Source organism: Macaca mulatta, chromosome 14 (assembly GCF_049350105.2).
Source record: "Macaca mulatta isolate MMU2019108-1 chromosome 14, T2T-MMU8v2.0, whole genome shotgun sequence".
Classification (NCBI taxonomy): Eukaryota; Metazoa; Chordata; class Mammalia; order Primates; family Cercopithecidae; genus Macaca; species Macaca mulatta.
In genome coordinates this window covers 74,182,639-74,208,590 of record NC_133419.1, presented here as the reverse complement: position 1 = coordinate 74,208,590, position 25,952 = coordinate 74,182,639, and the positions used below count along the sequence as shown (strand labels likewise).

The window sequence follows — 25,952 nt, the reverse complement described above, 5'->3', positions numbered from 1 at the left end:
TCCTGGGCTCAAAGGACCGTTCTGGGACTTCAGCTTTCCGTGTAGCTGGAACTACAAGTCCATGCCAGTGCTTCCAGCTAACAATAAATGTTTTATAAAACTCAGTTTGGGCTGGAAAATAGAAATGTAAATTAATACAACTTCTCTGGTGGATAGTCTGGCAATACTTATCAAAATCTCCAATTCATAATGCATTGACTCAGCAATTTCAATTCCAGGAATTTATCTTACAAATGTACAGGAACAAGTTTACAAAGACATATGAAAATGGCTGGTGTACCATTTTTTGAAACAGCAAAAAACTAAAACAACTTAAATGTCCAGCATTAAGATACAGTCATACACACACATAATATAAATCTTCATATATATATAAAATCTTCCTGAAAGATACACAAGAAATTGCTATCAGTGGATATCATGAGGGAGTTAAGACTGGGAAAGAGGGCGGGGAGAGGTGGCTCACGCCTGTAATCCCAGCACTTTGAGAGGCCGAGGAGGGTGGATCACGAGGTCAGGAGATCGAGACCATTCTGGCTAACACAGTGAAACTCCGTCTCTACTAAAAAATATAAAAAATTAGCGGGCCGTGGTGGTGGGCACCTGTAGTCCCAGCTACTTAGGAGGCTGAGGCAGGAGAACGGCATCAACCCAGGAGGCGGACCTTGCAGTGAGCCGAGATCAGACCACCGCACTCCAGTCTGGGCAACAGAGCGAGACTCCGTCTCAAAAAAAAAAAAAAAGACTGAGAAAGGGGAATAAAATTTAACTTTTCGTCATATACCCTTCTGTACAGTTTAAGTTTATTCTTACCATATGCATCCATTTCAAATTTTTAACAGTTGATTATTTTAATAGTATTAGGTTGGTGCAAAAGTGCAGTTTTTGCCATTATTTTTACTTTTGCACCAACCTAATAATTTTTTTAAAAGACTTTCCTCAGAATATATACCAATTCAAAATAAACTTTGCCTATGGTTGAGGAGGGTAAGGGATAAGACCAAGGCTAGACAATAATGAGGACTTGAACATAGACCTTTTTGTTTGAATACCAAAAAGACAATGAAAGTCTGACAAAATGTTAATAGTTGCCAATTCTGGGTTTATTTGACATATTACTCTTTCACTTTTCTATATTTTTATATCTCTCAAAATAAAAAGTATAATTAAGAGATAAACAATTTTTTAAAAAACCTTTCCTTCACCCTACATCCCTCGTCAGTTCCTGCCAATATTTTCTTGACCCATTCAGTCTCAAACTTTATTAAAGCATTGTCTACAGTCATTTTTTCCTAACTCTTGGACTTTCATTCACTTGTCACCTCATGGTTAATTTCTACAACCTATCCATCCCACCTACCTAGACTATGCTCCAAGGTCACCAATGACCTCTAGATTGCTAAAATCCAAGGATACTATCATGTTCATGTTTTTCCTGATCTCTCAGTAGCACAGTTGAAACCGTAATATGGTTGGCCACTCTTTCCTTCTTGAAATGCTCTCCTCTTGCCTGCCATGATACTATACTATCCAGGTTTTCTCTACCTTGGTCTCTCTTTCTCAGCTTCATTAGCCTTTCTCCCTCTACCCAGATTTTTAAGGTTGAAATTCCTCAGTATATGATCCCTGCGTCTCTTCTCCACCTTTTCTCCTTAAGTGATCACATTCATTCCCATGGCTTCAATTAAAATTGACAAAATAATAACTTTCATATTTATAGTTTCAACTCACACCTATATTTTTAGCTCAAGATCAGTGTATCCAATGGGCTGCTTAATATATTCTTTGCAGGCACTCCACTATCACAAAAACCACAGAAAACCAAACACCACATGTTCTCACTCATAAGTGGGAGGTGAACAATGAAAATACATGGACACAGGGAGGGGAACATCACATACCAGGGCCCATCGAGGGGTGGGGGGCTAGGGGAGGGATAACATTAGGAGAAATACCTAATGTAGGTGACGGGTTGATGGGTGCAGTAAACCACCAGGGCATGTGTATGCCTAGGTAACAAAACTGCACGTTCTGCACATGTAACCCAGAACTTAAATTATAATTTAAAAAAAAAGAAAGAAAGAAAATATCCTTATTTCTAAAAACCCAAGCTAAAGTATTCAAGGGTAAAGTATCATGATGTCTGATTTTTAAAAAGCTAACATGACAAAATGTTAACAAAAGTTGAATCTAAATGGTGGGTAAAGAAATGTTCATTGGGTTATTCCTGGGGAAAAAATAAGCTTCTAAAACTACTAAACAGCAAGGATTATATCCTCTTAATTTTGTATCCCCAGCATCTAACACACAGTCTAATAAGATACATGCCTGTCATGAGAATGTACAAATAAAAAGTCCATTATTTTGAGATGCTGGGCTTCGGGTCCAGTAGAAATGGTGATTCCCTACACATTGCCGCCACCTTCTAAAATAATTAACGTATGTAAAGCCTCTTCCACACTTCCTTGCACACAGTAGGCATCAAGTAAAAAATGTTAGTTCCCTTCCTTACTTCCATTCCTTTATCTCTGATACTTGTTAGACACATGACAAACATCACTAAAATCCAACAACTCCACTGAAATTTCTCACATAATAGACAAAGGAAAAATGGCAAGTAATTGGGTTGAAACAGAGATGGAAATCCATTGAGTTAATCAGACTGAATGGACATTCATTTTGGATTAAACAGTGTGAGAAAAGTCCTAGCCTGATGATGGACATGCAAGACAGGTCTAGAATAGTAGCAGTATTAATAATAACAATTACAGCTGCTACTTTTTGAGCATTTTATATCTTTTTTTTTTTTTTGAGACGGAGTCTCGCTCTGTCGCCCAGGCTAGAGTGCAGTGGTGTGACCTCGGCTCACTGCAACCTCCACTTCTGGGATTCAAACAATTCTCCTGCCTCAGCCTCCCAAGTAGCTGGGACTACAGGTGCCCGCCACCACACCCGGCTAATTTTTTGTATTTTTAGTAGAGACAGGGTTTCACCGTGTTAGCCAGGATGGTCTTGATCTCCTGACCTCATGATCCGCCTGCCTCGGCCTCCCAAAGTGCTGGCATTACAGGCATGAGCCACTGTACCCAGCCAAGCACTTTATATCTTTTATCTCACTGAATCTTCAAATGGTACACTGCAGTTTGTATTATAATTATCCTCTTTTCTTAATTTAAAAAATTTTTTTTTATTTAGGAGACAGGGTCTTGCTCTATCACCCAGGCTGCAGCGCAGTGGCACGTTCATAGCTCACTGTAATCTGGGCTCAAGTGATCCTCCTGCCTTAGCCTCCAGAGTAGGTAGGATCACAAGCCTGTGCCACCATGCCTGGTTACTTTTTTTAAAAAAAATTGTAAAGACAGTCTCTCACCACGCTCGCTACAACCTCTGCCTCCTGGGTTCAAGCGATTCTCCTGCCTCAGCCTCCTGAGTAGCTGGGATTACAGGTGCCTGCCACCACGCCCAGCTAATTTTTTGTATTTTTAGTAGAGACGAGGTTTCACCATGTTGGTCAGGCTGGTCTCAAACTACTGACCTCAGGTGATCCGCCCGCCTCGGCCTCCCAAAGTGCTGGGATAACAGGCGTGAGCCACCATGCCTGGCCTCACAGCCTGCTCATTTTTTAAAGTGAGGAAACCAAGCTACAGAGAAATAGCCAAAGATCACCGAATAAATATGTAGTACAGTTGGAATCCAAACTTACTATAGAGCTCTTGCTCTTAACCACTACTTTATGTTCTCACCCATGGTTCTATTCCATGCACGCATGGAGGGGTGGGGTTTGGTTCAGGCCACTGTTCTCAAAGATATGGTAGGCTTCCTTCTAGGCAAAATTATTATAGAATGCAAAATTATTATAGAGTGCTAAAGGGTCACTTAAAGTAGGCCAACTACATTAGGTAAAAACTGCTTACCTACAGAATAGATGGGCTTCTCTCTTGAAGTTCTAAACCTAAAAGGAGGGAGAAAGTATGTTGAATACAATTACAAACCCGTATTTTATTTGCATAGTTTTCAAAATTTATATTCTGTCACTAAAGATGCATCAATGCTGTTTCCTTACTCCTTCCTTCCCTTCTTCCTTCCACAAACTTTAATAAGCACCTACTGTGTGCCAAAGTGCACATCCTGAGAATGCAAACATAAGTAAGATATCTCTATCCATGGTCTAGTTGGGAAGGATGCTGGGAAACAAATGTGAGCCACAATATGGTATTGATTCGGAACAGAAATGTTCAAAATTAAATAGGACACAAAGGAAAGTATTGTCATTTCTACTAGGGAGGTGAAACTATTTTGAGATGAGTTTTAAAAAACAAAAAAGTGGCCGGGCACAGCGGCTCATGCCTGTAATCCCAGCATTTTGGGAGGCTGAAGCAGGCAGATGACCTGAGGTCAGGAGTTCAAGACCAGCCTGCCCAACATGGCAAAACCCCGTCTCTACTAAAAATACAAAAAATTACCCGGGTTTGGTGGTGGGCACCTGTAATCCCAGCTAATCGGGAGGCTGAGGCAGGAGAATTGCCTGAACTCGGGAGGCGGAGGTTGCAGTAAGCCGAGATTGTGCCGCTCTACTCCAGCCTGGGCAACAAGAGTGAAACTCCGTCTCAAAAAAAAAAAAAAATACAGACAATAATACTACAATCTCATGGGACTGAAAATATATCTTAAACTCTGAGTCAGTTTCCTCTTTTGTAAAATGATATTTATATTTGTCTTGTAGTGTTTTTTGTGAAGATTAAAGATAACAAAAAATAGCATGGTGCCATAGGAGGTGCTTATCAAATAGCAGTTGACTGATTAAGATGGGATAATAGATTAAGATGGAAGGGGATACTATCACATTTGGGATTAAGAAAAAAAAAAATTAAAAGTTAGAAGGGAAATAAAGGGAGAAAGCCCTCAATAAATGTTAAGGAATCAAGAAATCATCCAGGATCATGAGTGCCAAGTAGTTTAGGAAGATATACAATACATTATTTTATATCCTGTGGCTGCCACACACAAAAGACACTTGGTGCATATTTGCTGCTGAACAGAGAAATAAACCACCAAATGTATTTCATCAGCACCTAGAGAAAAACAATGGGGAGCCCAGGCACAGTGGCTCATGCCTGTAATACCAGCAGTTTGGGAGGCTGAGGAGCATGGATCACTTGAGGTCAGGAGTTTGAAACCAGCCAGGTCAACATGGTGAAACCCCATCTCTACTAAAAATAGAAAAATTAGCCAGACATGGTGGTGGGTGCCTGTAATCCCATCTACTCAGGAGGCTGAGGCAGGAGGATTGCTTGAACCTGGGAGGTAGAGGTTGCAGTGAACTGAGACAGTGCCATTACACTCCAGCCTAGGCTAAAGAGATTCTGTCTCGAAAAAAGAAAAACAATGGGGAGGTTGCACTTTATATACAGAACAGTTGGGAAAAAAAAAAAGACAACTTGGATTTGAATCCTAATTCCAACCCAAATTAGCTCCATCATGTTAAAACAACAGACCCCAGTTATTTATATAAAATGGAGATAATATCATCTGTTTTACCAGGTCACTATAAGGGTCAATTCATACATTTAACACATATTTATTAAATGCCTACTATGTGTCAGATACCATTCTAGGCCTAGGAATAGGGCAGTCCACAAAACTAAAAGTCCGTATCCCCATGATGCTTATTTTTAGGGGGCAAGGAAAGACAGTTAAACATTTTTATATATACAAAATGTGTCAGATGGTGACATCTGCTATAAAGAAAAATAAAGCAAAGCAAGGGAACAGAGATTGATGGATGGGTGTATATTTTACATAGAGTAGTCAGGGAAGGCCTCTTGGCTGGGATGACATTTGGGCAGAAACCTGAATAAAATACAGGGCAAGCCATATGGATATCTGAGGAAAGAATGTGCAAAGATCCTAGGGTGGGAAGGTGCTTAGATTATCAAGGAATAGGAAACCACAGTGTAGCTAATGCTGAGTAAGTAGTATAAAATGAGGATACAGATTATGGAAAGTCCTATAGGCCATGGTAAAGATTGCAGGTTTTATTTTGAGTAAGATGGGATACCACTGGAGAATTTGGAGCAAAGGAGTGATGTGAGCTAACTTGGCTTTAAAAGAATCATTCTTGGCCGGGCGCGGTGGCTCACGCCTGTAATCCCAGCACTTTGGGAGGCCGAGACGGGTGGATCATGGGGTCAGGAGATCGAGATCATCCTGGCTAACATGGTGAAACCCCATCTCTACTAAAAATACAAAAACCAGCCGGGCGTGTGGTGGGCACCTGTAATCTCAGCTGCTCGGGAGGCTGAGGCGGGAGAATAGTGTGAACCCAGGAGGCGGAGCTTGCAGTGAGCTGAGATCGCGCCACTGCACTCCAGCCTGGGCGACAGAGCGAGACTCCGTCTCAAAAATAAATAAATAAATAAATAAATAAATAAATAAATAAATAAATAAATAAAAGAATTATTCTTATGTTCATAATGTTAGGTATCTTTTTAAAAAAAAATCACTCTGCTTTACTGTGAAGAATTGAAGACAAAGGTAAACATAGGGAGACCAGTTGGGAGGCAAAGTGATAGCAGTAAAGGCAATGAGAAGACAAGGAGCTGATCCATAGTGGTTTAGCAAAACAGAAAGCATGAGGCAAAAACTGGAGAAAGAAATGGTTCTAGGTCTGGCACAGTGGCTCATGCCTGTAACCCCAGCACTTTGGGCGGATCACTTGAGCTCAGGAGTTCAAGACCAGCCTGGGCAACAGGGCGAAACACTGTCTCTACAAAAAGTATGAAAACTAATGGGGCATGCTGGTACACGCCTATAGACCCAGCTACTTGGGAGGCTGAGGTGGAATAATCACTTGACCTGGGAGATCAAGCCTGCAGTGAGCTGTGATCATGCTGCTGCACTCCAGCCTGGGCAACAGAGGGAGACTCAGTCTCAATTAAAAAAGAAAAAAAAGGTTCTGTATATATTTCAAAAGTAAAGCCAACAAGTTTTGCTGAAGAAATAACAGCATCTGGCCAGACACAGGGGCCCACACCTGTAATCCCAGCAATTTGGGAGGCCGAGGTGGGCAGATCACTTGCAATCAGGAGTTCAAGACCAGCCTGGCCAACGTGGTGAAACCCCATCCCTACAAAAATACAAAATTTAGCCGGGCATGATGGCAGGTGCCTGTAATCCCAGCTACTTGGGAGGTTGAGGCAGGAGAATCATTTGAACCTGGGAAGCAGAGGTTGCAATGAGCCAAGATCACACCACTGCACTCCAGCCTGGGTGACAGAGTGAAACTCTATCTCAAAAAGGAAAAAAAAAAAAAAAAAAGAATTAACAGCATCAAGGATTAACTGCAAGTATTCTGGCCTCAGCAACTAGATGAATGGAGATGCTATTAACTGAGAATTGAGAAGGAGCAAGGTAGCAGGGGATATGCTTGATGTGCTTATAGACATGCAAGTAAATATGATGAAAAAATGCTGTGTGAACTATGAAGCCAAAGGCAAATGTTACCTATCTTTAATTATTGTTATGAATATCCTTACCTTAAGAGAGAAAAGGCTTGCTTAAAAATGGTATTGTTCCTCAGGCACAGCACCTACAGCAAAACAGCCACGTTAGGAAAATCTTAAGCATTTATAGACCTCCAAGTATGTCTTCTCAGAGAGGCAAGAAAAGCACAGTACACAAACCAAAAGAGGACAAAAATGTTTTTATCTAGCAAAGAAGCTATCCTACAATTAACACCAAGCATGCAAACAAACCAAGGTCATCGTTCTCATTCCACCCACTACAGTAAATGCTCAAGAAACAGAAGTCCCCCTCCCACACTGCTTTTTCACTGTTTACCATTTCCAACTTAACCCATTTTTTTCTAATATCAATCAATAATTACTATGCATCTGCCATGCACAGCATCATGAGAGGGGCTTTATTAAGTCTTCTTTAATTCTCAAAACACTGCAAGACAATTTTACAAGTAAAGCAACTGAGACCCAGAGAGGTTATATTCCAAAAACTTATACCTAATAAGCTGCTAAGAGGACTGACTTAATGGCCAGGCGTGGTGGCTCAAGCCTGTAATCCCAGCACTTTGGGAGGTAGAGGCGGGCAGATCACCAGGTCAGGAGTTCAAGACCAGCCTGACGAACATGGTGTTGTCTGTACTAAAAATACAAAAATTAGCCAGGTGTGGTGGCGCGTGCCTATAATCCCAGCTACTCAGGAGCCTCAGGCAGAAGAATTGCTTGAACCCAGGAGGCGGACGTTGCAGTGAGCCGAGACTGCGCCATTCTACTCCAGCCTAGGCCACAGAATGAGACGCTGTCTCAAAAAAAAAGAGGACTGACTTACTACAAAAGCTATGCCTCTATTACAGCACACTGTCTCTCTCAATAACAGTGATAGGTGGCTCACGCCTATAATCCCAGCACTTTAGGAGGCCAAGGTGGGTGGATCACGAGGTGAGGAGTTCGAGACCAGCCTGGCCAAGATTGTGAAACCCCGTCTCTACTAAAAATACAAAAATCAACCAGGCGTGGTGGTGGGCATCTGTAATCCCAGCTATTCAGGAGGCTGAGGCAGGAGAATCGCTTGAATCCAGGAGGAGGAGGTTGCAGCTAGCCGAGATCTTGCCACTGCACTCTAGGCTGGGCAACAGAGCAAGACTCCGTCTCAAAAAACAAAAATAAAATAAAAAAAACAGTGATAATGATCCTTCACAATGCAGGAAAGAACAAAAAAACAAATATAATGATAGCAATTGCAGCCTCGATCTCTCGGACTCAAGCAATTCCCTTGCCTCAGCCTCCCAAGCAAACATCTGTTCTTTTGTTTGTTTGTTTTACGGGAAAGAAACAAAAAATGTCTGTTCTTAAGGTCCCATAACATCAAGAGAAAATCATGCCCAACTATGGATAACAATTTTAATTCTTGGCCGGGCGCGGTGGCTCAAGCCTGTAATCCCAGCACTTTGGGAGGCCGAGACGGGCGGATCACGAGGTCGGGAGATCGAGACCATCCTGGCTAACACGGTGAAACCCCGTCTCTACTAAAAAGTACAAAAAACTAGCCGGGCGAGGTGGCGGGCGCCTGTAGTCCCAGCTACTCGGGAGGCTGAGGCAGGAGAATGGCGTGAACCCGGGAGGCGGAGCTTGCAGTGAGCTGAGATCTGGCCACTGCACTCCAGCCTGGGTGACAGAGTGAGACTCCGTCTCAAAAAAAAAAAAAAAAAAATTTTTTAATTCTTTCAACATGGATGTATGAAAAGTCTAGTATGCAAAAACAAGGAAAATCTGAGAAACTATCAGTCAAGAGGAGCCTATGGAAAAGATGACAACTAAATAAAATATAATATCCTGAATGGGATCTGGAACAGAAAAAGGACACCAGAGAAAAATTAAGGAAATTTGAATAAAGTATGGACATTAGTTAATATAATATACCAACACTAGCTCATTAATTATAAAAAAAATAATCATGCTAGGCTGGGTGCAGGGGCTCAAGCCTGTAATCCCAATACTTTGGGAGGCCAAGGCAAGTGGATCACTTGAGGCCAGAAGTTCAAGACCAGCCTGGCCAACATGGTGAAAACCCATCTCTACTAAAAATACAATAATTAGCCAGGGGTGGTGGTGCGTGCCTGTAATCTCAGCTACTTGGGAGGCTGAGGTAGCAGAATCGCTTGAACTCAGGGGACAGAGGTTGCAGTGAGCAGAGATCACACCACTGCACTCCAGTCTGGGCAACAGAGCAAGACTCTGTCTCAAAAAATAAATAAATAAACCACACTAATGTAAAGATAATAGTAATAGGGGAAATTGGGATATACGAGAACTCTGTGTACTGTCATTGCAAGTTTTCTGTAAATCTGAAACTATTCTAAAATAAAGCTTATTTTTTAAAAGTCTGTTATAAGCCAGGTATAGTGGGTAATGCCTACAATCCAAGCATTTTCGGAGGCCAAAGTGGGAAGATCACTTGAGCCTAGGATTTTTAGACCAGTCTGGCCAACATAGGGAGACCCTTTCTCTACAAAAATTAAAAAATTAACCAGGCGTGGTGGTGCACGCCTGTGATCCCAGCTACTCAGGAGTCTGAGGTAGGAGGATCACTTGGACCCATGGGGCTGAGGCTGCAATGAGCCGTGACCGTGCCACTGCACTCCGGCCTGGGGTGACAGAATGAGACCCTGTCTCAAGTTAAAAAAAAAAAAAGAAGGCTTATATGCCAACTGCTATGCTGAAGAGTATATAAAAACAAAATGTAAATGTAACTACAGGGATGAATCTTGAAAACATCATACTAAATAAAATAAACCAGTCAGAGAGGATCAAATATTATATGATTCCATTTCTGTAAAATATCCAGAATAGCCAAATCTATGGAGAAAGGAAGTCGATTAGTGGCTGTCTGGGGCTGGAAGGTCTGGGGAGCTGTGGATGACAGCCAAGGAGTATGGAGTTTCTTTTTTGGGATGATGTTCTCAAACTGATTGTAGTAATGGTTGTACAACTCTGTGAATATAATAAAAGCTACAGAATTGCACACTTTAAATAGGTGAATTGTAGGTTATGTGAACTATATTTCAATAAAGCTATCAAAAAATATATGCATAATCTCTGTCCTTCAGGCATTTGGATGGCTGGAGGCACAGACATACATTTGTATTAAACAGCTAAGCAATACTGCAGGCATTGTATGAGGAAGTCAAAATAGGTGGTGTGAACAACAAGCATACCTGGCAGGAAATGCAGGGGGAAATGGCTAGGAGAAATCCTTAGCTTTTGCAGTTATACACGTTGCTGCGGATCTGCTCATTCATGAGCCCTCTTCCTAGACAAATGCATATAGGCATGGATATACAAAGAGTTTGCCCACTACTTCAGGAGATTCACCAAAACTCTTATCATCACCCAAGAACCCCTATGCTAGACCAAGAGATCCTCAGAGCAAGGGTCATGTCATTTTCCTCTCAGGCACATTGTAGACAATCAAGGTTTGTTTTGATGAATAAATGATAATCATTGCTACCGTATATTAAGCACCCACATCTACTTTGCTGAGCACCCATCATGTGTCTAAATCATAATACCTTTACAAGATAAGCATTATTATCCCCACTTTACAGTTGAGGAAACAGATTAAGTAACCTACCCAAAGTCACACAACTACTATTGAAGCTAGCATAGGGTCTTGGGTTTCTCTGACACCAAAATCCATAATTTCCCCACTATTCTACACCTTTTCTCACATAAATGAAGGTGTTAATGCTTAGGAAATTAGAAGCAGGAAAGATAAAACTTAGGAAAAGTCTTGCAGAGGATGTAAGACCATGAAGATTGGGAAGGATGTGAATAGATAGAAGGGCAAAATATGCAGATGATTCCAAAAGCACAACTGAATCAGGTACTAAAAGACTTTGTAAAGTATGTGTACAATATATTTAACCTAATACTCAGCATAAAAGACAGAGTAGGAAACTGGGGTCCCAGGAGAGGTCAGGCCAGCTCCCCCAACTACTGGCCATGTGCCTTGAAGTTAGATCAGATGACTCTAAAGTCCCTCCAGGGCTGGGATCTATTAACCACAACAAACAGAATAGAAATGAGAATGAACAGAATGTATTTTTAAATGGGTTACTTCATATAGAAGAGGTACTGGATGGGAAAAAAGATCAAATTGAGACTGCTTTCTCATTTGAGTTGTTCAGATTTCTGAGTCTCTACAATAACTATGCATTTAATTATCTAAAAGCCAGACTTAAGAGTTGACAAATTTCTGGAAGACATTCAAATTGTGGTATGAACTCTCCCTGTCAGCTCTGGGAAATGTGCTTCCTCTCCCCTGCAATGCTTGGCATTATTTATCAGGACAATAGTAATCTATTTTGGGACTGTATCTACAATTACCCTCTCCCCGCCATCAGCAAATGAAGAGCAACTCTGGCCCTGCAAGTGGAAGAGGAGGGTGGTGACGCCAGCTAATGAATGAATGAGGGCACAGACGCTGCAGTGGGTAACAAAAATACTCCCATGAGCCAGGAACCAAGCAAGGACTGCATAACTGCCAAAAAACTGAAGTCACAGTGCAAAATCTATAGCATGTGAGTAGCTTAAGATATCAGAGCCTGGGGTGGATGGTGAGAGCAGTGGGTCGGGGTCTCTGATGTAAGCAACTGAGAGCTGTTTCACGAAAGTAACAATATATTTATGTATTAATAAACATTATTTAAAATAGCATTGTTACTACAATTTATTGAGTACATCCTATTTGCTAGGCACTTTACGCATACTACTTGTTTTTTAATTTTTTTTTTTAAGAGACCAGATCTCACCGTATTGCCCATGCTGTCTCGAACTCCTGGCCTCTGGCAATCTTTCTGCCTTGGCCTCCCAAAGTGCTGGGATTACAGACAGGAGTGAGCCACCAGGCCTGGTCCATATTATTTCAATTAATCGTTACAACAACCATCTCTGACAGGGGCATTATTGAGATAACTGGCTCTATTTTATATATGAAAAAAAAAAAAAAGAAGTTTATGTAAATTGCCCAAAGTTAGAGGTTTGGTAAGAGAAATTCAAACCCAGGTCTGCCTGAATCCAAAGTCCATCCTTTCTTTTTTTTTTTTTTTTTTTTTCTTGAGACGGAGTCTGGCTCTGCCGCCCAGGCTGGAGTGCAGTGGCCGGATCTCAGCTCACTGCAAGCTCTGCCTCCCGGGTTTTTACGCCATTCTCCTGCCTCAGCCTCCCCAGTAGCTGGGACCACAGGCGCCCGCCACCTCGCCCGGCTAGTTTTTTTTATTTTTTAGTAGAGACGGGGTTTCACCATGTTAGCCAGGATGGTCTCGATCTCCCGACCTCATGATCCGCCCGTCTCGGCCTCCCAAAGTGCTGGGATTACAGGCTTGAGCCACCGCGCCCGGCCCAAAGTCCATCCTTTCTATTCTTCCACGCTACCTCTCAAAAAACTGATACCAATTTATACTAGTGAACTTCATAGCTAATGATAATAGCCATGAAGTTCATAGCTAATGATAATAGCCATTCAATAATCCTACCATTTACTATGCACCTGCTATATGCCAAACACCATCTCCTTTAATCCTCACAACCATTCTGCGAGGCATAGTTCTTTGTATTTTCTTTTATATAGATTTAGGGAGTACAAGTGCCATTTTGTTAAATGGATACATTGCATATTGGTGAAATCTGTGTTTTTATTGTAACCATCACTCAAATGATGAACATTGTAACTATTAAGTAGTTTCTCATCTCTAATCTCCTTCTTACCTTCCCACCCTACCAAGTCTCCAATGTCTATGATTCCACTCCTGTGAAGTAGACATTTCTACCGCATTTTATAGTGAGGAAATCAAAGCTCAGAAAAGTGAATTAACACACCTAATGCATACAACTAATAAGTCATGTTCTAGCTGACCCCACAATCAGTGCTCTCTCCACCACTATATACTATATCCTATACTCCTGTTGCAAAGCAAGTCAGCTATTACATGACAGCTCTTATTTTCTTCCCTGAGATGAACAACACCTTGATCTACATTCCAAATTTTTTTTTTTTTTTTTTTTTTTTTGAGACAAGGTCTTGCTCTGTCACCCAGGCTGGGGCACAGTGACGTCATCATGGCTCACTACAACCTCGACCTCCTAGACTCAAGCCATCCTCCCGCCTCACCCTCCCAAGTAGCTGGGACTACAAATATGCACCACTACACTTGGCTTATTTTTTCTTTGTAGAGATGGGGTTTTGCCATGTTGCCCAGGCTCTACGTTCCAAAACTTACAATGGAGTTTACTCTCATCTTAGGCATCCTGGGAAAGCCCAGTCCCTGCCTGAGTTCATTTATCAGAAGTTTCAAATTCTCCTCACTGGCTTTCCACTCTCAATGCCCAGCACTACCTTCCTTTTTTTTTTTTTCTTTTTCCAAGACGGAGTCTCGCACTGTTGCCCAGGCTGGAGTGCAATGGCGCGATTTCAGCTCACTACAACCTCCGCCTCTCAGGTTCAAGCGATTCTCCTGCCTCAGCCTCCTGAGTAGCTGGGATTACAGGTGCCCATCACCAAGCCTGGATAATTTTTTGTATTTTTAGTAGAGACGTGGTTTCACTATGTTGGCCAGGCAGGTCTCAAACTCCTGACCTCGTGATCCACCCACTTTGGCCTCCCAAAGTGCTGGGATTATAGGTGTGAGCCACTGCATCCAGCCTCACCACTACCTTTCCCATGTACACAACCAACACTAGCCTCTCTGTCCGTAACGATCCATCTGCTACCTAAATACCTCCCTGGTCAAAACTGAAACATTTTCAGACACTGCTAACTATCTGAATGTCCTCCCACACAGAAAGCCCAAACTCATCTCCCTGTAACTTTTTTTTTTTTTTTTTTTTTTTTTTTTTTTGAGACGGAGTCTCACTGTGTCTCCCAGGCTGGAGTGCAGTGGCGCGATCTCGGCTCACTGCAAGCTCCGCCCCCCGGGTTCACGCCATTCTCCCGCCTCAGCCTCCCAAGTAGCTGGGACTACAGGCGCCCGCTACCACGCCCGGCTAGTTTTTTGTATTTTTAGTAGAGACGGGGTTTCACCATGTTAGCCAGGATAGTCTCGATCTCCTGACCTCGTGATCCACCCGCCTCGGCCTCCCAAAGTGCTGGGATTACAGGCTTGAGCCACTGCGCCCGGCCCTCCCTGTAAATTCTATGGTTTGTACCTAGTTCCCCATTCTGAGATCATATAAACTAAGTTCGGTTCTTGTTTTTCATACAAGAAGTCAAATCCCTCAAGTATTTGAAGGCAATAATCATTGCCTCCAGGTTTTCTCAAGTTCTTTTAAAAATTGTTTTTGTTGGCCTGGCGCAGTGGTTCAAGCCTGTAATTCCAGCACTTTGGGAGGCCAAGACGGGCGGATCACGAGGTCAGGAGATCGAGATCATCCTGGCTAACATGGTGAAACCCCGTCTCTACTAAAAAAATACAAAAAAAAAAAAAAAAAACTAGCCGGGCGAGGTGGCGGGCGCCTGTAGTCCCAGCTACTGGGGAGGCTGAGGCAGGAGAATGGCGGGAACCCGGGAGGTGGAGCTTGCAGTGAGCTGAGATCCGGCCACTGCACTCCAGCATGGGCGGCAGAGCGAGACTCCCTCTCAAAAAAAAAAAAAAAAAAAAAATTGTTTTTGTTGGCCGGGCGAGGTGGCTCACGCATGTAATCCCAGCACTTTGGGAGGCTGAGGCAGGCAGATCACCTGAGGTCAGGAGTTCGAAACCAGTCTAGCCAGCATGGTGAAACCCTGTCTCTACTAAAAATACAAAAATTAGCCAGGCGCAGTGGTGGGCGCCTGTAATCCCAGCTACTCGGGAGGCTGAGGCAAGAGAATTGCTTAAACCCAGGAGGTGGAGGTTGCAGTGAACCAAGATTATGTCACTGCACTCCAGCCTGGGCGACAGAGCGAGACTCTGTCTCAAAAAACAAAACAAAACAAAAAAATGTTTTTGGTTCCAGTCTTTCCTTTAGCCATAACCTTCCAAACACATTATGTTTGCTATCAAAGTCTGCCTTTGGATTGGGTCCTTATGGCTGTTAGGAGCACAAATTTTATATACAAACCCAAACACGAATTTGTGTTTGAATATCAGCACTTCCATTTTACTAGCTGTACAATCCTTGGAAAGTCAGCTGACCTCACATATTGTTACAGGATTTTTGGAATGTCATTTTTCCGGCCGGAAAAGTCTGTGGCCGGTGGCATCTTTGCCCAAGTTTTGCTCTGGTCAACTGGGCTTGTTTCACCCACTTGTCTTGGCAGGCTGTGCTCAGCTCACGCTACCAGCCTGGGTCCCACTCCTGCCAAGGGCAAGTCAGGCATTGGCTGGTGAGGGGTGTGTGAGTGAGCATGGGGTCTGGCCAATGTGCACAGTCAGACATGCTGGCTGCTGCAGCAGGGTGGGCAACTCCAGGTGCTGGCACAGGTGTCGGCTCTCTGTGAGGCCGGACCAGGTGCACCGCAAGCAGCTTTCACAGCTGGCACTGGGGAACACGTGGTGCTCAGAAGCTTGGAGATGCCAGCAACCACAGGGCTCCAAGGAGAGAGTCACAGCCCTGGCTCAGGGAACTCCCAGGTCTGGGCTCCCCGAAGGGCGGCAGCTCTTCTTTCCTTCTCTTCACCCAAAACATGGTGAAAAAGGGGCACATCTCAGCCCTGTTTCTGTTGCAGCTCTTTCAGCCCTGCCATTAAACGGGTCCCAAGTTCTTGTCCTGCAACCAGAATAAATGGGGTATGCAGACAAGCAGAGGGTGAGCAAGACAAAGAAGAGCTTTATTGAGTGACAAAATAGCTCAGAGGAGGCCCTTGGAGTGGGCAGCTCCCCTCTGCAGGCAGGTCGTCTGAATGTCTTCCCAGTTCTCAGCAGAGAAAGCTCTAGAGTGGGTAGCTCCTCTCTGCAGCCAGTTGTCCCAATGTCTGCTCAGCTCTTGTCCCAATGTCTGCTCAGCTCTGGCTGAGCCCAAGGTTGGTTGGTTTGTTTTTTTGACAGAGTCTCACTCTTTTCACCCAGGCTGAAGTGCAATGGCATGATCTCACTGCAACCTCTGTCTCCTTAGTTCAAGGGATTCTCCAGCTACCTCCTAAGTAACTGGGATTACAGGCGCCCACCACCACGCTCGGCTAATTTTTTTGTATTTTTAGTAGAGATGGGGTCTCACCATGTTGTCCAGGTAGGTCTCAAACTCCTGACCTCAGGTGATCTGCCTGCCTTAGCCTACCAAAGTGCTGGGATTACAGGCATGAGCCAACACACCCAGCCTCAAAGTTTTTATGAGCCTCAGAGGGGAGGAAGTACATGATGATTTGTCCATGGGTGGCCATGGGCAGGCCTGGAAAAGGCACCGTAAGTTCCCACTCCTGTCCACCGGACTGGCAGCCCAGGCCCAGACTTCAGGCACTCCCTGGCCTGAAGGTGGCGCCTCACCAGGAACCTGCACCCTTCTGCCCAAGAACCTGTCTGCCTCCTACTGTCAATCATGGTGCCCTGTAGGTGCCAAGGGGCACGTGCAGGCCAGTGCTGAGCTCCCTTCAGCCTCCCCTTTGGCTTCCCTCCTATGCTTGTTGGTGCCCAAAGTCCAGAGGGGGTCACAGAGGCAAGAGGCTGGCGTGTCAGCACTGCCCTGAATGTGTGTACACCTGGCCAGGCTGCGACAGGCCTGGGCTTGGCCCCAGTTTTACTCCAAGATCAGAGCTGGTGCCAACAGCAGGGAGAAGCCAGGCAGCAGAAACAGACCCCTCTGATGGCCTGCGATGGCTGGGGCAGCCTTCCTGGGCCCCACAAGAGTGCACAGATGCCTGGGTCCGTAGTCAGTTTGGGCAGCCATAAGTGCACTCGGAAGAGCGGGGAGCAGGAGGCCCAGATCCACAGCCATGACTTGGGCACCACCCCAACTCGGAAGGGGCAGGGCTCCCACTTGTCCCTGGCTCCGGCTGCTTCCATGAAACATACAACCCTGGCCACACCTCCCTGCTGCAGCCAGAGTGGTGGCAGCGGCCACTGCAGATGGCCCACTGCTGCCATCAATATTAAACGATTTCATTTATATGAAATGACTAGATTAGACAAATCGTAAGATGTAAAGATGATTAGTGGGTGCTAAGGGCTGGGAGATGGCAGTATGGAGAGTGACTATTTACGGATAAGGAGTTTCCTTTTAGGATGGTAAAAATGTTTTGGAATTAAATAGTGGTAACAGTTGTACAAGTTTGTGAATATATTAAAAACCATTAAATTATCTACTTTAAAAGAGTGAATAGGCCGGGCGCGGTGGCGCAAGCTTGTAATCCCAGCACTTTGGGAGGCCGAGGCAGGCGGATCACGAGGTCAGGAGATCAAGACCATCCTGGCTAACACGGTGAAACCTCGTCTCTACTAAAAATATATATATATATACACACACAAAAATTAGCCAGGTGTGGTTGCGGGCGCCTGTAGTCCCAGCTACTCGGAAGGCTGAGGGAGGAGAATGGCGTGAACCCGGGAGGCGGAGCTTGCAGTGAGCCGAGATCGCACTACTGCACTCCATCCTGGGTGACAGAGCGAGACCCCGCCTCAAAAAAAAAAAGAGTGAATATTATAATACATAAATTATATTTCTTAATTATTAAAAAGGTCACAAGAAAACTTTTATGACTGCTCAGACTTGCTTGGATCCTGCTGTTATACTTTAAAAAAAAAAAAATTCAGAAATGAATTCCAGGCACGGTGGCTCACGCCTGCAATCCCAACACTTTGGGAGGCGGAGGGGGGTGGATTACCTAAGACCAGGTGGTCAAGACCAGCCTAGCCAACATGGTGAAACCCTGTCTCTCCTAAAAATACAAAAATTAGCTGGGCATGAGCCAGGTGCAGTGACTCATGCCTGTAATCCTAGCACTTTGGGAGGCCGAGGCGGGCGGACTGGCTGAGCTCAGGAGTTCAAAACCAGCCTGGGCAACACAGTGAAGCCCCATCTCTACTAAAAAAAATACAAAAAAAAAAATAGCCGGGTGTGGTGGCGGGTGCCTGTAGTCCCAGCTACTCGGTAGGCTGAGGCAGGAGAATTGCTTGAACCCAGAAGTGGAGGTTGCAGTGAGCCGAGATCACACTATTGCACTCCAGCCTGGGCAACAGAGCAAGACTCCATCCCCCAGGGAAAAAGAAAAAAAATTAGCTGGGCGTCGTGGCGCATGCCTGTAATCCCAGTTACTCAGGAGGCTGAGGCAGGAGAATCACTTGAACCGGGAGATGGAGGTTGCAGTGAGCCGAGATCACGCCACTGCACTCCAGCCTGGGCAACAGAGTGAGACTCCATCTCAAAAAAAAGAAAGAAGAGAAGTAAATATTTGCCCTCATAACACAAGTGCTGGATGATACTTCTAAGCTAGAGCTGAGCTCCATTACACTCAATTCCCTAACATTCTCTAGAACTTAATCCAATTTTACAATCCTGTGGTCACCATCTAAAATGTTTGTTTGTTTGTCTGACCTGATTTGATTTTTTTTTTTTTTTTCCTGAGAAGGAGTTTCACTCTTGTTGCCCAGGCTGGAGTGCAATGGTGCGATCTCAGCTCACAGCAACCTCCGCCTCCCGCATTCAAGTCATTCTCCTGCCTCAGCCTCCTGAGTAGCTGGGATGACAGGCATGCGCCACCATGCCCGGCTAATTTTGTATTTTTAGTAGACATGGGGTTTCTCCATGTTGGTCAGGCTGGTCTCAAACTCCCAACCTCAGGAGATCCCCCTGCCTCAGCCTCCCAAAGTGCTGGGAGTACAGGCATGAGCCACCGCACCCGGCCTTGATTTATTTAATTTTATTTATTTAGAGACAGATAGATAGTTTAGATAGATAGATAGATAGATAGATAGATAGATAGATAGATAGATAGATAGATACAGGGTCTCGCTCTGTTACCCAGGCTGGAGTGCTGTGGGGCAATCACAGAGCTCGCTGCAGCCTTGGTCTCCCAGGCTCAACTGATCCTCCTACCTCAGGCTCCTGTAGCTGGGACTACAGGAGCATGCCACCACACCTGGCTAATTATTGTATTTTTTGTCGAAACAAAGTTTTGCCACGTTGCCCAGGCTGGTCTCAAACTCCTGAGCTCAAGCAATCCACCCACCTCAGCTTTCCAAAGTGCTGGGATTACCAGCCACCATGCCTGGCCTAAATATAAATCCAATCCCTTACCTCAGTTCTCACTCCCATACTACTTATCTGCATACTCTCCCTTAATCTACACCCCAGTGCTTCTCTCCCTCCCAACTTCCTCTAGGAGTTCCTCTGGAACTCCAAGTGTGTTCTCATTTCAGGGCCTTTACACATGTTCTTCTCCTTATCTGGAATACATTTTCTCTCTCTAAATCCCACTTACTCTTTAAATCTTAGTAGTCATGCAGTGTCCTCAAGAAAACTTTCGTGACTGCTCAGACTTGCTTGGATCCTGCTGCTATAGTCATATAGTATCCTGAATCTTCCATTTGCAGCATTTATCATAGTCAGTTAAGTAGTTATAAGTTTAATTAGTCCATCTCTTAATAAGCACCATGGCCGGGCACAGTGGCTCACGCCTGTAATCCCAGCACTTTGGGAGACTGAGGCGGGCAGATCACCTGAGGTCGGGAGTTCAAGCCCAGCCTGACCAACATGGAGAAACTCCATCTCTACTAAAAATACAAAATTAGACGGGCGTGGTAGCGCATGCCTGTTATCCCAGCTACTTAGGAGGCTGAGGCAGGAGAATCCGGAAGGCAGGGGTTGTAGTGAGCTGAGATCGCACCATTACACTCAAGCCTGGGCAACAAGAGCAAAACTCTGTCTCCAAATAAATAAATAAATACATAAGCACCATGAAGACAGGAACCTGCTACATCCCAGCATCTAGCATACACTCTGGCACAGAGCAAGTGCCCAATAAATATCTGCTAATCAAATTAGTAAATCTCTCTAAACCTCATTTTCTTATCTCTGAAGAGTTTATAAAAATATTTACCTCATAGACTTGTTGACATGATTAAATTAGATAACACATGAAAAGGGCTAACAAGTAGAAGCTGCATTATTAATGGTCAAATTGGTAACAATGATAATGGTGGTGGTAATTGTTTGGTTCCTCATTTGTGAAACAATATGTACCTTAGGGTATGACAGGTGCTAATGATAAAACCATTAACAAAATAGAAAAGCTCCTCCAGGGCCTGTGGTCTAGTGGTGACCAGGAAATAGCCAACTTCTTGATTATTCTGTGCTTTTGCACTTCCTGCCCTTCTAGGTACTCTAAAATGTGTGTACTACTAGTTCATGTCTTTTAATGTCCTCTAATTCTTGTCTATTGAATGTATTAGGAGGATATTTTGTTCATATGAACTCTGTTCTTTAGCCTTCAAATGCTGAAATGTGAAAACATTTTATCTCTGAGATCAGTTCCCGAGGATGTTACTTCTGGGCTGACACATTAGACATAACTTGGCACACCATTAGTAATCACAGTGTCTCCCCTAACCGTACCCTTGCAGTTCAGGAGTAAGGTAATCCCTGAGAAAATAGTGGTGATCTCAGAGTGAGTGGCATCTAGACCTGAGCTTGACACCCGTGAGCCATTCATTTTCTGTGCAAGTGATTCAATACTCATTTCCTTGGTGCATTCTAAATTCCCCAGATACCATCCTGCTATCATGATCATCAATACACTGATCTGATAAGTATCAGCCTGAGTGCCTTATCTGGTTCCATCCTGCTGAACTCCTTCTATTGACCCAAAGAGGTATTGGCTCTATCCAGTTTTATTCTAGCAAAGCTGGGCTTCTCACTCATCTAAAATCTGAGATGAAGTTAGGCACAGAAGGGCATGTCTTTATCCCAGCAACCCAGGAGGCTGAAGTGGGAAGATCACTTGAGCTCAGAGGTTCAAGACCACCCTGGGCAACATAGTGAGACCCTGTCTCAAAAATAAAATAAAATTTGAGATTATCTGCAGCCAGAAATTTCTTAGGGTCCCAAGGAAAAAGCACTGAATTAAGAGTTAGAAGTTCTAGTCCCAGCTCTACCATGTACTTACCATGTAATATCAACATTTGTTCGTCCACTTATTCATTCGACATTTACCAGCTACCTACTTTAGGCCAAATACACCATAGGGTGGGTGCATATAGACAAGAATACAGTTGCAACCTGGCACAGTGGCTCACGCCTGTTATCCTAGCACTCTGGCAGGCTGAGGCGGGCGGATCACTTGAGCCCAGGAGTTTGAGACCAGCTTGGGCAACATGGCAAAACCCCATCTCTACAAAAAAATACAAAAAATTAGCCAGGCATGGTGGCACGTGCCTGTAATCCCAGCTACTCAGGAGGCTGAGGCGAGAGGATCACTTGAGCCCAGGAGGCAGAGGTTGCAGTGAACTGAGATCACTCCACTGCACTCCAGCCTGGGTGACAGAGCGAGACCCTATCTCAAAACAAAATAAAAAAAAAAAAAAAAGAAAATATAGTCGCATACCCACAAAACTTTCTAATGAGGAAAGTAGATGCACAAATTATTTATTATCCTATGTTAGATCAGTATAACGAGCTATACGGGTTACAAAGAAGGAAAGGTCTGACACATAAGAAAGCCAGGAAAGGTTTTCATCCTGCATTTCACAGATGAGGAAAACCAAGAATATTGTCATATTAGGGAGATGTAAAATACTCAGAAAAGAAAAAGCAGTGGGCCAGGCATGGTGGCTCACGCCTGTAATCCCAGCACTTTGGGAGGCCGAGATGGGCAGATTGCTTGAGCCCAGGAGTTCCAGACCAGCCTGGGCAAAATAGCGAAACCCTGTCTCTACAAAAAGTACAAAAATTAGCCAGGCGTGGTGGCAGGTGCCTGCAGTCCCAGCAACTCGGGAGGCTGAGGTGGGAGAATCACCTGAGCCCAGGAGATCAGCGCTGCAGTGAACCAAGATTGTGCTACTGCACTACAGCCTGGGCAATAAAGTGAGACCCTGTCTCAAAAAAAGAAAAGAAAAGAAAAGGTGGTTGGGTCTTAGGAGGGGTACAACTAATCTAGGTTTGGTCTGGGAGCTGTGGTTCATATCTGTAATCCCAGAACTTTGGGAGGCCAAGGTGGGAGGATTGCTTGAAACCAGGAGTTCAAAACTAGCCTGGACTACAAGGCAAGACCCCATCTTTACTAAAAATAAAAAAATTAGCTGAGCAGCCGGGCACAGTGGCTCACGCCTGTAATCCCAGCACTTTAGGAGGCCAAGGCGGGCGGATCACAAGGTCAGGAGATCGAGACCATCCTGCCTAACACAGTGAAACCCCGTCTCTACTAAAAATACAAAAAATTAGCCGGGCATGGTGGCGGGCGCCTGTAGCCCCAGCTACTCAGGCGACTGAGGCAGAAGAATGGCGTGAACCCAGGAGGGGGAGCTTGCAGTGAGCCGAGATCATGCCACTGCACTCCAGCCTGGGTGACAGAGCGAGACTCTTGTCTCAAAAAAAAAAAATTAGCTGAGCATGGTGGTGTGTACCTGTAATCCCCGCTACTCATGAGGCTGAGTGAAGAGAATCACTTGAGCCCAGGAGTTCAAGAATTTAGTAAACTATGATTGTACCATTGCACTCTAGCCTGGGTAACAAAGTGAGACCCTGTCTCTAAACAAAAACAAACCCTAGGTTCCAGTCATTCATTCAAGGCATCAGTATGACACTGAAGTCTCTATTATATACCAGACATGAGGCTTCCATTTCCTCATCTGCCAGGATTATCTCGTGCTATTGTGAAGATCAAATGAAATTATGTAAATGAAAATTTATTAACTATAGAATAATATCAATATTCTTTTTTTTTTTTTTTTTTTTTAGATGGAGTCTCGCTGTGTCGCCCAGGCTGGAGTGCAGTGGCATGATCTCGGCTCACTGCAAGCTCCACCTCCCGGGTTCACGCCATTCTCCCGCCTCAGCCTCCGAGTAGCTGGGACTACAGGCGCCCGCCACCACGCCTGGCTAGTTTTTTGTATTTTTAGTAGAGACGGGGTTTCACCATGTTAGCCAGGATGGTCTTGATCTCCTGACCTCGTGATCCACCCACCTCGGCCTCCCAAAGTGCTGGGATTACAGGCTTGAGCCACCGCGCCCAGCCTAGAATAATATCAATATTCTTATTTGCATCATCCTTCAGACCTTACAAAATACTCCTATCTACATTATTCTCTATAATCTCTACAATTCCATGTGGTGGGCATCATCTGCTTTTACAGATAGGAAACACAAGCAGTGAAGTGAAATAACTTGCCCAAAGTCATAACAAGAGATAGAACTGTCTGACACAAATCCTATGACCTTCCTTATAAATGTAAAGTATTAACTAACACTTTGAGACAGACTTACATTTGGCAAATAATGACAAGGTTAGCTGACTAAAGCAACTAAGGAGGCTCTATATACCCATGTCAGATGCTGGCCTTAATGACAGATTTCCATGGGCTCTTTTCCAGGAGTTCCAGATCAGTCTGAGCAACATGGTGACACATGGAGAACCAAATGGTTGCAAATAGTATTCCTTGATACTATTTTATTCCCTCCCTTTTAGCATTTCTTGCAACCAAGGCAAATCAAGGAGTGTAGTCACCAGTGTGACCATCTTTAACAATGGAATTTTGAAACTTTCTGAATTTTTTTCTATTATCTTGGCACTATATTTGGCCAAATTCTTACAAACTGGCTCAGGTGAACAACTGAATTGTTTCATAAAGGATGAAGTGAGGCGTGGGCCCTTACACATTCAAGGGCAGCCCCAAGGTAACCATAGGTAGATCCATGAGCTGCAACGACCATGCTGACCTATGAATCATGGAAATAATAGTCTCCACAACTAATGCCTAAAACAAAATTTTAATATAAATTGCTAAAATGAGCCATTAATCTAAGCAGCATGATACAACTGAAAGAGCACAAATGAAATCTGTTAAATCTCTTAAGGGAATAGGAGAAAGCCAAGGAACACATTTATAGTGGTTCATACGATTTTATGACAGTCACTTAAATAAGGTTTTGGAAATGAAAATGTAGTTAATTTGCGGGGTGCGGTAGCTCTCGCCTGTAATCCCAGCACTTTGGGAGGCCGAGGCGGGCATATCACGTGGTCAGGAGTTCGAGACCAGCCTGGCCAACACAGTGAAACCCCGTTTCTACTAAAAATACAAAAATTAGCCAGGCATAGTGTCTTGCGCGCCTGTAGTCCCAGCTACTCGGGAGGCTGAGGCAGCTGAATCGCTTGAACCCGGAAAGCGAAGGTTGTGATGAGCCAAGCAGCCTGGGCAACAGAGCGAAATCCGAGAAGAAAGAAAAGGGAGGGGAGAGGGAAGGGGAGGGGAGGGGAGGGGAGGGGGAGGGGGGAGGGGAGGGGGGAGGGGGAGGGGGGAGGGGGAGGGGAGGGGGGAGGGGGAGGGGGGAGGGGGAGGGGAGGGGGGAGGGGAGGGGGAGGGGAGGGGGAGGGGGAGGGGAGGGGAAGGGAGGAACGAAAACGTAGTTTATTACTACTCTTTCCTTATTACCAGGTAGCTTCACATCCTCATCAGTTCAGCAAGTCAAAACTGCATTCTTAGAAAAAATTATGGAAGTTGATAACTAAATGCAAATATAAAATGACCTGCCCAAGGTCACACAGTTAATCGGGACCGTATCCTGGTGTGATTCCCATCGCAGAGCTCTCCCTTTTCCAGGCACTGGGTGGAGAGAGTGGTGTGTGGTGTGGGCGTGGCACGGCTCGCCTCCGCAGAGTTCGCCCCGGGTGGAAAGGAATCTGCTCAGTCCCTTCACCGCCAGGCAGCCACATGTGCTGCTGGGAAGGACCTTGGGCGCCCCAGTGTCTTATCCCCGGATATCCCCCCGCCGCCACCTCCCCGCTATCCACTCTCCACCATCTCACCAAGCCCCGCGTGCGTGGAATCTACGTTACCTTTTCCAAGGTTCCGCTCATCCTTTGCTACTGCGCGGCCTCTAGCTGTGCAAACTGAAGACCCGCCCCTGCAGCCGCGTTCCCAGGGCGTCTGAAAACACTGACGGAACAGCCTTGACCAGGTGCAGCAACAATATCCCACCGAGACTCACTCAACTTCCGCATCATTTTAGTTCCGGAAGCTTCTGAAATTCAGCGTCTAGAAATTCTCCTGCTTTCCGCCCTCACTCAGGTTGTCACATTCACTGCTGTTTCTCCAGGCAGAATTAATTACCATCTCTATGTTACCCCAGTACTTAGCACACATTTCTGATTTTTCACTTACAATATTATACACTAATGATTTGTTACCACCTCTTCTCTGTATTTGAAAGTTCTTAAAAGACTGAGATCCTGTCTGATTAATTCCTTTCAGCGTCTAGCACAGATCTGACTTTTTTTGTTTTTTGAAGCGGAGTCTCGCTCTGTTTCGCAGGCTGGAGTGT

General features: G+C 44.6%; 1 protein-coding gene across 3 annotated transcripts in view; it reads right to left on the bottom strand.

The window, feature by feature from the left end:
- Window positions 1-25,572, bottom strand: part of MRPL48 (mitochondrial ribosomal protein L48) — a 92,954-nt gene extending 67,382 nt beyond the window's left edge. For all 3 annotated transcript variants that reach the window (XR_013404106.1, XM_015115184.3, XM_077963776.1), the window contains exons 1-3: window positions 25,468-25,572; window positions 7,536-7,588; window positions 3,915-3,952 (exon numbers count right to left, since the gene is read on the bottom strand). Coding sequence is in view for 2 of the 3 variants with exons in the window: in XM_015115184.3 (XP_014970670.1) it covers window positions 3,915-3,952; window positions 7,536-7,588; window positions 25,468-25,488 (112 nt within the window). In the remaining variant the exon portion in view is untranslated. The remainder of the gene's footprint in view (window positions 1-3,914; window positions 3,953-7,535; window positions 7,589-25,467) is intronic.
- Window positions 25,573-25,952: the final 380 nt, after the last annotated feature.